The 12,877-nt window shown below is 39.8% G+C and overlaps 1 protein-coding gene across 2 annotated transcripts in view; it reads left to right on the plus strand.

Moving 5' to 3' along the window:
• LOC111589072 (collagen alpha-1(XXVIII) chain-like) overlaps positions 1 to 12,877 on the plus strand; it is a 52,012-nt gene that overhangs the window by 20,971 nt on the left and 18,164 nt on the right. For both annotated transcript variants that reach the window (XM_055008683.1, XM_055008684.1), the window contains 11 exons: positions 1,171 to 1,239; positions 1,351 to 1,419; positions 1,963 to 2,031; positions 7,867 to 7,935; positions 8,826 to 8,894; positions 10,880 to 10,948; positions 11,329 to 11,397; positions 11,490 to 11,561; positions 11,640 to 11,708; positions 11,839 to 11,910; positions 12,041 to 12,109. In XM_055008683.1, coding sequence (XP_054864658.1) covers positions 1,171 to 1,239; positions 1,351 to 1,419; positions 1,963 to 2,031; positions 7,867 to 7,935; positions 8,826 to 8,894; positions 10,880 to 10,948; positions 11,329 to 11,397; positions 11,490 to 11,561; positions 11,640 to 11,708; positions 11,839 to 11,910; positions 12,041 to 12,109 — 765 coding nt within the window. The remainder of the gene's footprint in view (positions 1 to 1,170; positions 1,240 to 1,350; positions 1,420 to 1,962; positions 2,032 to 7,866; positions 7,936 to 8,825; positions 8,895 to 10,879; positions 10,949 to 11,328; positions 11,398 to 11,489; positions 11,562 to 11,639; positions 11,709 to 11,838; positions 11,911 to 12,040; positions 12,110 to 12,877) is intronic.

Genomic DNA, 12,877 nt, shown 5'->3' on the forward strand with positions numbered 1-12,877 from the left:
AAAATGCTCCTCTCAAAACAAGAAATAAAACTTATTTCAAGGACCTTTTACCTTGAAATAAGTGAAAAAATCTGCCAATAGAACAAGTGAAAAATGTCTTGGTAAGATTTCTTGAAATAAGATATGATATATAGAATATTGAGATCTTAAAATTAGCTGGGAAAACTTATTTGAAGCTCTATTTTACCAGGATTGTCAAGCTTAGGTGTCTTAAAACCAGCCAGACATGCTGAAAAAGTTTGCAGTTTTTCACTCAAAAATAGATTTTCGCTTTCATGTAACCTCCTAATTTGAGATGCATTAACCCTCCTGCTGTCTTCATTTATGGACACCAAAACATATAGTTTCCTTGTCTGAAAAAAATTTAAAAAATCAGCAAAAAAATTCCCCAAATTTCTGAAAATTTGCAAAACCTTCAGGAAGAAAATTCCAATAATTCCTTAAAAGTTTTATTTTTTAAAAAAAATCCCCCAAATTTGGCAAGAAAATTCTTGTAAATATTTTCAAAAAATGAGTAAAAATCTTCCAAAAAAATCCTGAAAATATCTAAAATGATTCCATATATATCAGTAAAGCTTCTAATATTTTCTTTAAGAACATTCACAGAAAAATCAACCAGAATCCACCGAAATTCACTGGATTTTGGTTGATTTTTTTTGTGAATGTTCTTAAGAAACATTTTTAACATTTTTTTTCCACCAAAAAATGTTCACAGATTTCCCACAAATGTTGAAAATGTGGACATGAGAAGTTTCACTGTGAAAATCTATTTTTTTTCCCACATTTTCAAACTTTAAACGGGTTAATTTTGACTTGCAGGACGACACGAGGGTTAAACTTATTTTGAGTTTTCTTGTAAAATTCAACTCAAAACAAGATAATTTCAAGATTGTTTGACTTAACAAGATATTTAAGATGCATTGTCTTAAAACAAGTCCCTCCATCTGCTGAAATGTCTCTTGTTAAGTGAATTTATCTGAAATCAAGTGGGATGAGACATTTTGACTAAAAATAAGACAAACAGACTTGGTAAGATTATGAGTTTTTGCAGTGCTGTCTTGCTGGTGTGCATATGCCAAAACAAAACTAATAATCAGTTTGACTCGGCTATATGTGCAATTGTTTATGCATCTCTGTGTGCACATGTCTGTCCCTGCCTGGGTTTTATAGGGGGAAAGGGGACTTCCTGGGCCACCTGGAATCCAAGGGGAAACAGGGATCGGCCTTCCGGGACCCAAGGTGAGGCTGCCACCCTATTGTTATGAAAAGTGAAGTCTTGCCAACATACTAATCTGCCAGCGTCTCACCCCCGTTTGGGCTCTTCTCTCGCGCTTCTCGTGTATTTTGCAGGGTGACGTTGGTTTCCAGGGGCAACAAGGGCTTCCCGGTCCTCCTGGGCTTGGCGAGGCTGGACCACCGGTGAGTAAAAAAAAAACAGCACAAACACCTCACACCAGCAGCACAGATCATAGTAGTCAGTTTACACAGAATGCCGAGACGTTATGCAGAGTTCCCCAATTAAATACCTTATGGCTGTGTACACTACTGTTAAAAAATTTGGGGTCACCGAGACAATTCCATGTTTTCCAGTAAAACTCCCACTTTTATCCATGTGCTAACATAACTGCACAAGGGTTTTCTAATCATCAATGAGCCTTTCAACACCATTAGCTAACACAATGTAGCATTAGAACACAGGAGTGATGGTTGCTGGAAATGTTCCTCTGTACCCCTATGGAGATATTCCATGAAACATTTCCAGCTACAATAGTCATTTACCACATTAACAATGTCTAGACTGGATTTATCATTCATTTAATGTCATCTTGTATCTGTAAACATGCTAAGCAACAAACATTATTGGACAGTTGCTGTTTGAGGACGGGATTTTTGAAACAGAGACTTGTTAAAGATCATTTTTATTTTCCTGTTGTCGTCATTCATGTCTTCTGGTTTCCACAGGGACCTCAAGGGCCACAGGGAGTCCAAGGAGAGAGAGGACCGACAGGAGAAGGTCTCCCCGGACCCAAGGTGAGTTCATGTTCTTATCTTTTATGTTTTAAGCTCTTGGGACTGACGCACTCAAACCTTAAAACCAGAAACCCTTCTGGCCTCGTTTCCTGCATCCATCTTCACATCACCTGTCCAGCCGGTGACCTGCACCAAAGGCCCCGTCTGGACTCCAGATTCCAGGACGTAATGACAGGAAACTGACAACGTGTACGGTTACACACTAGACAGCACTTCCATAAATTCACCTACAGCCGTGCAGTATGGATGTGATTAGCTCAGGCTAGTGTCTCTGCTAGAGGACAGAGAACGTCTCGACACAGAGCAGGAGACTCAGAGACAGGACAGGAAGCGAGCCAGGACACTTTGACACATGGCAGAGGCATGACTCAGTGAGAGGAAGGAAAGAGTCGGTTCCTCCATCTGTGTTTTTTCATCACATACAGACAACTCAGTCACATGTAGACTCACACCCAGTTTCTTTCAAGATTTTCTGTTTTTTTTTTCAAAATATTAATATTGTTTGTAGGGCTGGGACTACAAAAAAATAATGCATTTAATTGCACCTTTCTCAGTTCCCTCATTTGTGGCACACTGGTAACACTGATGAACACTCCAGTCCAGTAGGTGGCGGTAATGAACCTAAAGTCTATTTGCCAGCCGCGAAGAAGATACACAAGACACTGATGTCGGCGCACAAAAAGTTTGGTGAACAGTGATGGAAGACGAGACCCCATTGAGCTTGTTGGGCGGAAAGTTTTCTTTTTAAAAAGTTCGCAGGGGCTGTAGTCCCTGACACAGCGGTCATGAAGCAGCATTTAGACCATCAGATGCAAACAGACACCCTGGAATCTACGGTCCTGGGTCCATTTTCATGTAAAAGAGTCCACTTGGAGTAATGACTTCACTGTTTCTGAAACTCTGTGATTTAAGACGATTCATCAGTGTTCATTTATCAGCACCGGCCCAGACTTTATACATCCGTCAGGCTTCCTTTAACACATTTTAATTTTTGAACAGAATTATCCATCAGGCTCGATTTAACACTTAGATATTTTTACACTTCTGCCCCACAGCCATATCAGCGAACAAACTCTTCTGAACTTTACGTCACTGTAATTTCAGAACTAATCATCGTTGCTCTGTGAAATGTGCATGCTTCCTTTTAGACTGCAGGTGTAAAACGAGGCCGAGCCCTTTTGTAGTTTTGATAAGTGTAGACAGTTAAATTAAGCGTGATTAAGTCGTTTAGGTCATGATGAATGTAATCACTTTTTGGCATTGTCAGGCTGAGGATGAGGTAACTGGAATCCGGGTGAAGTTTTTCCACTAACCCTCATTTAATTTATCACTCGGTGACTTTCCTCGAAGATGCTAGCAGCTAGTTTCCAGCCCTGAGCAGGAGGAGGTGTTTCCTCCACCTCTAGAGATTGACCCTGGAGGGTGCTGTTTTTTTTTTTTCTGAACAGATTTGACTGCGGACTTGCAGATGGCATTCTGCTCTAAAGCAACGTTCTTCACATTTCATGCCTCGACACGTCCCAGACTTCCAGGAGCTCAGCAGCAGTATTACCCTTTTTTTCCACATCATTAGCACCTTAGCTTGTGTGCCAAACTGAAGGATCGTACAGTCGTAGCGATAAATCTATACCTCTGGAAGCCAACATGCAAATGCGCTGTTGCCTCTGTGTGTGGTTCTGTTTTTCTGTTGTCCTTGGATGACTTCTCTGCAGAGCCACACATTATGCAGCGCTCTATTCATTTACTAACCGTCAGCCTGGATTCATGCTCTGATCCCTCACTGTAGTACTAGTCCTGCTCCTTTTTTCCGGTGATTTAAAAATACAGATTCATAAGACTTGAACCTGTAGGGCTACAACTGGGTTTGGTCTGAGGTGATCAGTAGCTTTTAGTATGTTTAGCAAACTAATCAGTTGTGTCAAATCACTATTATTTATACAGCTCTTTTAAGGATCCAGATGTTGAGTCAAAGTGCTGTCAGATAGAGAAACAAGATTTAAATTAGACTGAATTCATCGGTGAAGTTTAATATTAATGTTAAGACCCTGCAGTACTATGTGCTCTATACATTTCTGGGTCAAGTCAGTTGCATCCGACGGAATTGGTGACATCGATAAAGTTCTTCATCCAGCTTCTTCTGTCCAGCATTGTAGTCAAAAATTCTTTGCCTTCCAGACCAGTGTCTTCTTCTAAATCAGGGGTGTCAAACTCATCTTAGTTCAGGTTCCACATTCAGCCCAATTTGATCTAGATGACCAGTAAAATCACAGCATTATAACCTATAAATAACCACAACTCTCAATTTTAATCACAGCTATCTGGAACTTAACAATATAGTATTTTACATTATGATCAAAACGACAAAGTCAGACAAAAGAATCCAACCAAAAACAGGACAAAATATTACAAAAACGAGAGAAAAAATGACAAAATAATGTTATCTTAAAAGTTTTCCCTTTTTGTTTTTGTGCAAAAAAAATTCATTCAGAAAATATTCATATTTAAGGAATTGCCTTTTTACAAAACATTATGAACTACTTGTAATTTGTTAAGAAAAACAAATTCAGTGTCAACAACATTATGCCTCCGTTTATCATTTCCACATTACAACTTCCGGATCAGTGTCTAAAAAGACACAAAACATTTAGTCACAGGTATCTGGAACTGAACCATGCAGTATTTTATTTTTAAAAAAGACAAAAAAACTCCAACAAAAACAAGACAAAATATTCAAAAAAATGAGACACGAAATGACAAAAACAAGAAACAAAATGACAAAAAAAATGAGACAAAACAAAACAGAGACAAAAAATTAGACAAAAGTTACAAAGCGACAAAAAAATGGAGAAACGACACAAACGAGACAAAAAATGACAAAAGCATGAAACAAAACGACAAAAACGATACACAAAACAATGAATAAAGCAAAACACGAAATGATAAAGATGAGACAAAAAAACACAAGCGGTACAAAAAGGAAACATAAAATGACAAAAACATGAGACAAACAAAAAAAGTCCAACAAAAAAAAAACCAAAATATTACAAAAGCAAGACACAAAACAAAAGAACAATGAACAATCTGGTATTTTATTTTATGATCAAAACACCTTGTCATGGTCTAGAAATTATTTTAAATTTATAGTTTTACTAATTCACAATCTGCAGTTAATGTCTTCTCTGGAATTTTTACACTTTGAGGGCCAGATTGGACCCTCTGGAGGACCGCTTTTGGCCCATGGGCCGCATGTTGGACACCCCTGTCTTATACTGCTCTTGGTAATATTAGACACAGTGAAATCCTAACAGAATGTTACAGAAGCTCCCTGCTTTCTTTAACTAAATAATACTGGCATTTTTCATAAAGTTTAGCATCCAGGTTAACAAATCCTCTGGTGTAAAGTTAATGCCAAACATCAGCATGAACATCCCAGCAGTTAACATCACCATGACAACAACAGAAAAAAGGCCACATGTTACTGTCGATTTATTGACCAGTTTGTAATGTATTTTATTGATAACATGAGATATGGACTGGCTCTGGATTGACTTCCTCTTTGGTCCAGAAACCGTGCTGCAGATGGATTCACTCTGTGACACTACTGCTCTGTATTTTATACTGTTATCTTTTATCTGCAGCTCAATAAGCACGTGATGGTAGATAGAAAGTCTAGCTGATTGTAACCATGTGTGTTTCACCGGTTTGGTTGTGAAATCTACTGCAGCTGTCAGATAAAAGTTTTACTGAACAGGCTAGAAAACACCTCAGTTGGCTCCAATCCACTGAGTAAACTGAGCTCATTTTAACAACACAAGTTTAATGTCTTCACAGTCTGAACTGAGCTGAAGCTTTAACCCTCGTGTCGTCCAGCAGGTCAAAATTGATCCGTTTTAAAGTTTGAAAATGTGGGGAAAAATATGTATTTTCACAGTGAAACTTCTGATGTCCACATTTTCAACATTTTTGGGAAATCTTTGAACATTTTTTGGTGGAAAAAAAAATGTTAAAAATGTGTCTTAAGAACATTCATAAAAAAATCAACCAAAATCCAGTGAATTTCACTGGATTTTGGTTGATTTTTATGTGAATGTTCTTAAAGAAAATATTAGAAGTTTTACTGATATATATGGAATCACTTTAGATGTTTTTAGGATTTTTTGGAAGATTTTTACTCATTATTTGAAAATATTTACAAGAATTTTCTTGCCAAATTTGTGGGATTTTTTGAAAATAAAACTTTTAAGGGAAACTTTTAAGGAATTATTGGAATTTTTTTCCTGAAGGTTTTGCAAATTTTCAGAAATTTGGGGAATTTCTTTGCAGAATTTTTGGATTTTGTTCAGACAAGTAAACATGTTTTTTGGTGCCCATGAATGAAGACAACAGGAGGGTTAAACTGACAGCAAGGGTTTAGTCAGTATTTTGGTTTTTGGCCGAATGTTACACATCCTTCCTTCAGTTATAACTCAATATGCCAGAGAAGGAAGAGATTACTCTACTTTAATGTTTAATATGTGAATGCATGGAATCAAAATGGCGACTTTTTTAGGCACAGTTGCAGCTCTGGGGATGGTAAAGTCAGTATGTTGGGTTGTTCTTGATGCGCTTTGGTCCAGACTGAGCCGTCCCTCTGTGGATGAATGAATGGAGCCCCACCATAACTCAAAAATGTCAATTTGTCCAATACTTTAGCCTCCAAAGCTCATAACAATCCCATCAGCCTCAGCTCTACTCATTGTTTAGGAATGTTTTCCAAATATTAGCAGGTTAACACACCGAATTAATGGTCGATTAATGGTTTAAAAGACATAATTGACTTTGAAAGTGGACGGTGGAAGTGTGCTCTGTTCTATTCATTTGTTTAATTTCACCTCATATCAAATACAGAAACACAAGTGGCTCTAGTGGAAGTTTCTGAAAGACTTAATCAATACACCACCGTTCAAAGGTTTGGGGTCACTTAGAAATGTCCTTATTTATACAGAAAAGCTGTTTTTTTCAATGAAGATCACATTAAATGAATGATAAATCCAGTCTACACATTGTTAATGTGGTAAATGACTATTGTAGCTGGAAATGTTTAATGGAATATCTCCATAGGGGTACAGAGGAACATTTCCAGCAACCATCACTCCTGTGTTCTAATGCTACATTGTGTTAGCTAATGGTGTTGAAAGGCTCATTGATGATTAGAAAACCCTTGTGCAGTTATGTTAGCACATGAATAAAAGTGGGAGTTTTCATGGAAAACATGGAATTGTCTGGGTGTATATTGGACTGGAGTCCCCTATTTAAGATCACTCACATGGAACTAACATTTCAGGGAGAAAAGTGTCCCTTTTTTAAAAGAGGAATGTTGAAACAGCCATCTAATAATAAGCTGATATAGATAAGTTTATAAAGTAAAAGTCTCATAGGAAATAACAAGCAGCATTTGGGGTGATGGTGTCTAAAAAGTCAAAATTTGTTGGTTTCTGTGAGGAAAATAAACCATAAAAAGTAAAACCATGTGACGGTAAAATGTAGATATAAACATAAACTGATTTTATTTTGTTTTTTGCCAGATCGTAATCAGACCCGCACTACCTCACATCTTGGCTTCAGTGTTGTGCAACATTTTGTGCTCTGTGTTTTCTGTGGACATCAGATTATGTGAGAAGACTGAAAATAAGATTCAACCTCAGTCTGACCCGTCTTTTCTGCAGCTTTTATCAGAGACCATTAAAGAGACGTTTTCCGCTGTGCTGCATATGCTCTCACTTTGCCATAACCGTCGTACATTAAACTAATATTTCAAGAGTCAGAATGCAACGACTTCTTCTTCTGCCTTCACAGGGAGAGCGAGGACTGGAGGGGCCACGGGGGCCCAGAGGACAGCCGGGCGCCGGAATCAAAGGAGACAAGGTAGAGCACAGAAAGGTTGTAAATAAGGCGCCTGGCTGAAAAGCCTTCACACAGGCACGAAGAGAAAGCCAGAATCCTGTTGCGAAAAAGGCCAAGAGTTGGCAGATCCACAGATGAATGCATTCAGCGTGGTGTTATATAGGAGGTCACCGTCTACAGGTGATGAATCAAGGTTAGAGCTTGGATGGTGTAGGAGGAGAGCCGCTTCATGGTTTCGGCTGATGAATGTGGGAAAGTTATCTCTTCACTGGCACCGTCAGACAGAGACATGAAGGTTTTTATGTTCCAGGATGTGTTTGCAGCCATCTGGCAGTCTTTTAGCTCGCAGACAGAAAGGAACACGACTAGGAAACACTGAATTGATTTTAAAAAAGACTTTCAACTTTGCATAATTCATCTTACATTGCTGGAATGTGATGTTAACATTTGGCATTTATTGAAATCATTCACCACCAAAAAGCACAGGTCTTTGAAAACACGGAGCTTTCTGTGGGCGCTGCTGTCACAGATCCTGCTGACAGTTTTACTGCAGCCTTGTGGTGAAGTTCATCACGGATAATTGCTATGTTTTCATGTCGTAGTGACAAACCTCTTCCTGCAGGGCTTTCTGTATATTTACATGTGATGTTAATGTTGCATGTAACGGGTATGTCATCAAGTTATGTATATAAAAAGATTTTAACTGCGTGAACGGACTCATGCAACGCAGTAAAACCACATATATACTCATCACAAAAGGAAATGCAATGGTTCTTGGCAAAGTCTTTTACAGCTGGGTGCTTTCCACATGTAATAAATCATGACGTGTCCCAGTTGATATTTCAGTGTGATCGTGCTACCAACATTTATATGCAGTTATCATCATTAATGTCTATTCTTTTTTTATGTAGGGGGATTTTGGCCCCCCAGGTCTTCCAGGGCCCCTCGGCCTAACAGGACAAGGCATACAGGGCGAGAAGGTAAGGACAAGACTCAACAATAGGTTTTCAGATTTTGATTTTTCACTTCATGAGGACTGCACAAAAGTGAGTGAAACTTCAATAGTGTTGTAATTATTTTCTGTTCCCTTTGACGAAGGAAAACAAATACAACACTCTCCATCCAACATGTCAATGTAGAATTAAAGCTGCAAGCATCGTTGGTCGGGTCCTCACATTCTTGCTAGTCAGTGATTCCAAGCATGTCCACCAGGTGGCGCTGTAACTCGGAGTGTATTTCAGCCTATGGATGTTGTTAGGGCAGAACTGTGATCACACGTGATCTAGATGTTTGAAATTTTTCTGCCGCTCCTGATGTGTGTGCAGTTTCACACTTTTTCAAGTATTTTTAGGTCTTCAGAAGTCCAAATGAAAAGTCCACCAAAGAAAGAATAATAGTGAAGAAAAAATAATTCCTTGCATTTTGGTGCTTGGACCCTAATTAAAGCTGCAAGCAGTGTTGGTCGGGTCCTCTCATCCTTGCTGGTCATGAATCCAAGCATGTCCACCAGGTGGTGCTGCGACTGAGAATGTATTTCAGCTTATGGCCTTTTTGATGGTGACCTGTCAAAACTGTCCACCTGGTGGCGCTATCACTGAGAGTGTATTTCAGCCTATGTATGTCGTCAGGGCTTGACTGTGACCACACACCTAAAGCATGATGCAGATTGTAGCATGTACATGCTAGTTAGACAGCGCTTCCTGTTTCATGGTGACCCATCCACCAGGTGGCGCTCTCTCTGTGACTGTAGTTTGGTCGATGGAATTCATCAGGGCTGGACTCTGATCACACATATTAAGTTTGAGGCAGATTGGAGCATGTAGAGGCCAGTTATACAGCACTTCCTGTGTCATGGCGAATTGTCGAAATTTCACCAGCAGCCATTTCCACACCTTCAGACTTTTATGGAGCGCTTTGGTAACTTTTGATCACCCATGCCTGGTGTACATCCTGGCCAAATTTCAGCTATGTTGGAGTTACCCTGTTGGAGTTTATAGCTTTTGAAAATGGTAAAAAATTGGTCCAAAATATGACACATAATTCAAAATTGCCGACTTCCTGTTGTGTTTTAGATATGGGTGACAATTACATTTTTGTGTGTCTTGACGAGTTACTTATACCTACCAAATTTCATAGCTGTAGGTGACACGTCCTGGTCGTAGAGCCTGCTTGAAATCTTCCAGGTGGTGCTATTAAGCCATTTTGGCTCACACCTATTCAAGTTCCATGAAATAAATAAATGAAAACTCTTGACTGCTAACTTTACATCACAACAGCAATCTTACTAGGTCCAACTGAGTAACTTTTCCATGTATCTTCCAACATATCACAAATCTTTAACGGATATACGACACTCAATGTACTGCACATTGTTGGAACTGATTTGAAGAAACTTTTTCCACATTTCAGCACCAACATTGGTCCAAAAATCACCAGACAGAGCTGAAGACACAGTTTGTGTGTTAAAAACATTTATCTCATCCACTTTGTTCTACATTTTCACATCTATTACAAACTGAAATGCCCGTAAAAATAAACCTCACCAAGACTCATCAACATTGAATTTCATCCAGGCATGCTACGTCGAAACATGGCTTATTTTTTTAGCCACGCTAGCATTGTGACTATTGTGAAATATCTCAAGAAGTACTGGATAAGTTGCCATGAAATATGATGAATATATCCACCTACGTCTTAGAATAAATTGGACTCACCTTGTCCTGCCAAACTAATGACATTCAAATCATTGGCACTATTGTTAGAGTCAGTGGAGAAAGTTTCCTGATGAGCCAAAGATCATTTCCCTGATATCCAAACACAAGTTAATTACCATCAAAATATGGTTCCAGTCCACTGTTAGCTGATATAAGGAAGAGTAGGTGTCTACTGGATCCTCCAACCATCCAGCTTTCAATTACTGCTCCTTAGCCTTCCTTTCATTGACTGTTTTTATTTATCCTTGCAGGGCACGGAGGGTCCCAGAGGGCCACCAGGCAGCAGAGGCCCACCAGGGGAGGGCATGCCCGGACCTAAGGTTTGTACGTGCGGTCATGACGGGGAATAATGAAAAAATGATGCAATTAAGGCCCAAGGCTTTCTGCAGAGGTCACATCATGAAATGACTTTCACGTGTCGATGCAGCGACTGGTTGCATGACTGATAAACTGCAGTAACTAGCAAGATAACCATTAACCCTCTGAACTCTGTGTATTTTTTTATTAAGAAAAATGTACCACTGGATGACGAATTTAAAGGTTCATGGTGCAGCAAACTATCAATAGATTCAAGACCTTTATTTACCACAAACACAATTATACATAGTATAATGTACAGTGAAATGCATTGTGCACCTGTTCCAGACTGAAACAAAACACCCCTGGTATAAGATTAAGGATAAGTTGTTGTCTTGCACAGGGTGACCAGGGGTTGCCAGGTGAGGTTGGTGCCCCAGGAGAAAGAGGGGCTGGAGACCCTGGAGCTAAGGTGGGTCAAAGCCCCGCTCACATCAGCTGCAAACCATCTAATTTAAAGTTTTCACTCCATAAACTGACACAAATCCACAAATCTGTCGTCAGGGCGAGCCGGGATCACAAGGAATGTCGGGTTTGCCAGGGCTGCCGGGGGAGGACGGAGCTCCCGGACAGAAGGTAGTTTGAAGGTTGTTTACACCAGTGTCACTCCTCTGTGTGTCTCCAGAAGCCAGTCAGCATGTTGTGTGTCTTTAGGGTGAACCGGGAGCCGTCGGCCTCCGGGGGCTGGAGGGGGCACCTGGAATTGGCACCCAGGGTGAAAAGGTAAAACATTTCCCGATCGCTTCATTTGCATGTCTTGCAGAGGGCCTTTCCTGACCTCCGTATAATAAGTGAGAGTGGAGTAGGTCTCAGCTGTCAGATCAATAACTGTGTTCCCAATGTGACTTTAAAGGGCGACCAAGGCCAAAGAGGAATAAGAGGTTTGACTGGTCCGCCTGGCATCGCTGGACCTTCAGGACCAAAGGTGGGGCGCCATTAGCAGCTAATTCACAATTCATTAATTCTTGCATTGGGACCTCATCTGTGGCCTCGTGGACAAAGATCAACTATAATTTAATGATTTTAACCACTTGGTTTGCATTAATTTCCATCAGGGGGAACCAGGGGCACAAGGCAGAGTGGGTTCTCCTGGTCCACCAGGACGCTTCGTCAGTGGGCCCAAGGTAATGCATTTCTACCCAAGTTACATAATAAAACCAGGAAATCCTGTTAAATTTCCTGTATGTTTTCATAAAACAAGTGAAAATAATTTAGATTGATACCAGTGGTGGTAAAAAGACCCAAAAGCTCAACCGGTTGTTGGGAAACCCTGTCAATAAAGCTGAAAAAGGCTAAAAAATGAACGTTGATTATCTTTTAAACAACAACAGCTGCTTTGGAGTTAAATATTTCATGGCAGTTGAGACAATGATCACTTGATTCACAGTGATGGGATGTCAGCTCCGTAAAAACACAGAATTAGCATCAAAATGTAGTTAAATATCCTGGTTTGGTCCCTCAGACTGATATTTTATCAATAGTGTATGGTAGGGATGTCCGACAATATCAGCCCACCGATATTATCGGCCTGATATTGGCATAAAAATGCATTATTGGTCAATAACATGAGTGTTTTTTTTGCCTATCACGAAAACCGATAAAATAATACCTGGATTTTGTCAGCATTTACCAGAATGAAAATGATCACGTCATCCAACTACGTCCTGAAGCGTGTAAAAATCCTGCTGGACTTCTGGTGTGCAGCGCCGGCGTTTGGCTCGAAAAAAAAAAAAAAGATAATACTACATTGCCAGTCGAGTTCGTCTACCAATGAAATGAGAGAAACACAGCATTTGCCCTCAACCAAACTTAAATCACTAGCCAATGAGAAGTAGAGTGGGGGCGGGTCTTAGAAAGACATTGAGATCCAGCTGCAGGTTAATCCATTGTTG

The sequence above is a fragment of the Amphiprion ocellaris genome, chromosome 24 (assembly GCF_022539595.1).
Source record: "Amphiprion ocellaris isolate individual 3 ecotype Okinawa chromosome 24, ASM2253959v1, whole genome shotgun sequence".
Taxonomy (NCBI): Eukaryota; Metazoa; Chordata; class Actinopteri; family Pomacentridae; genus Amphiprion; species Amphiprion ocellaris.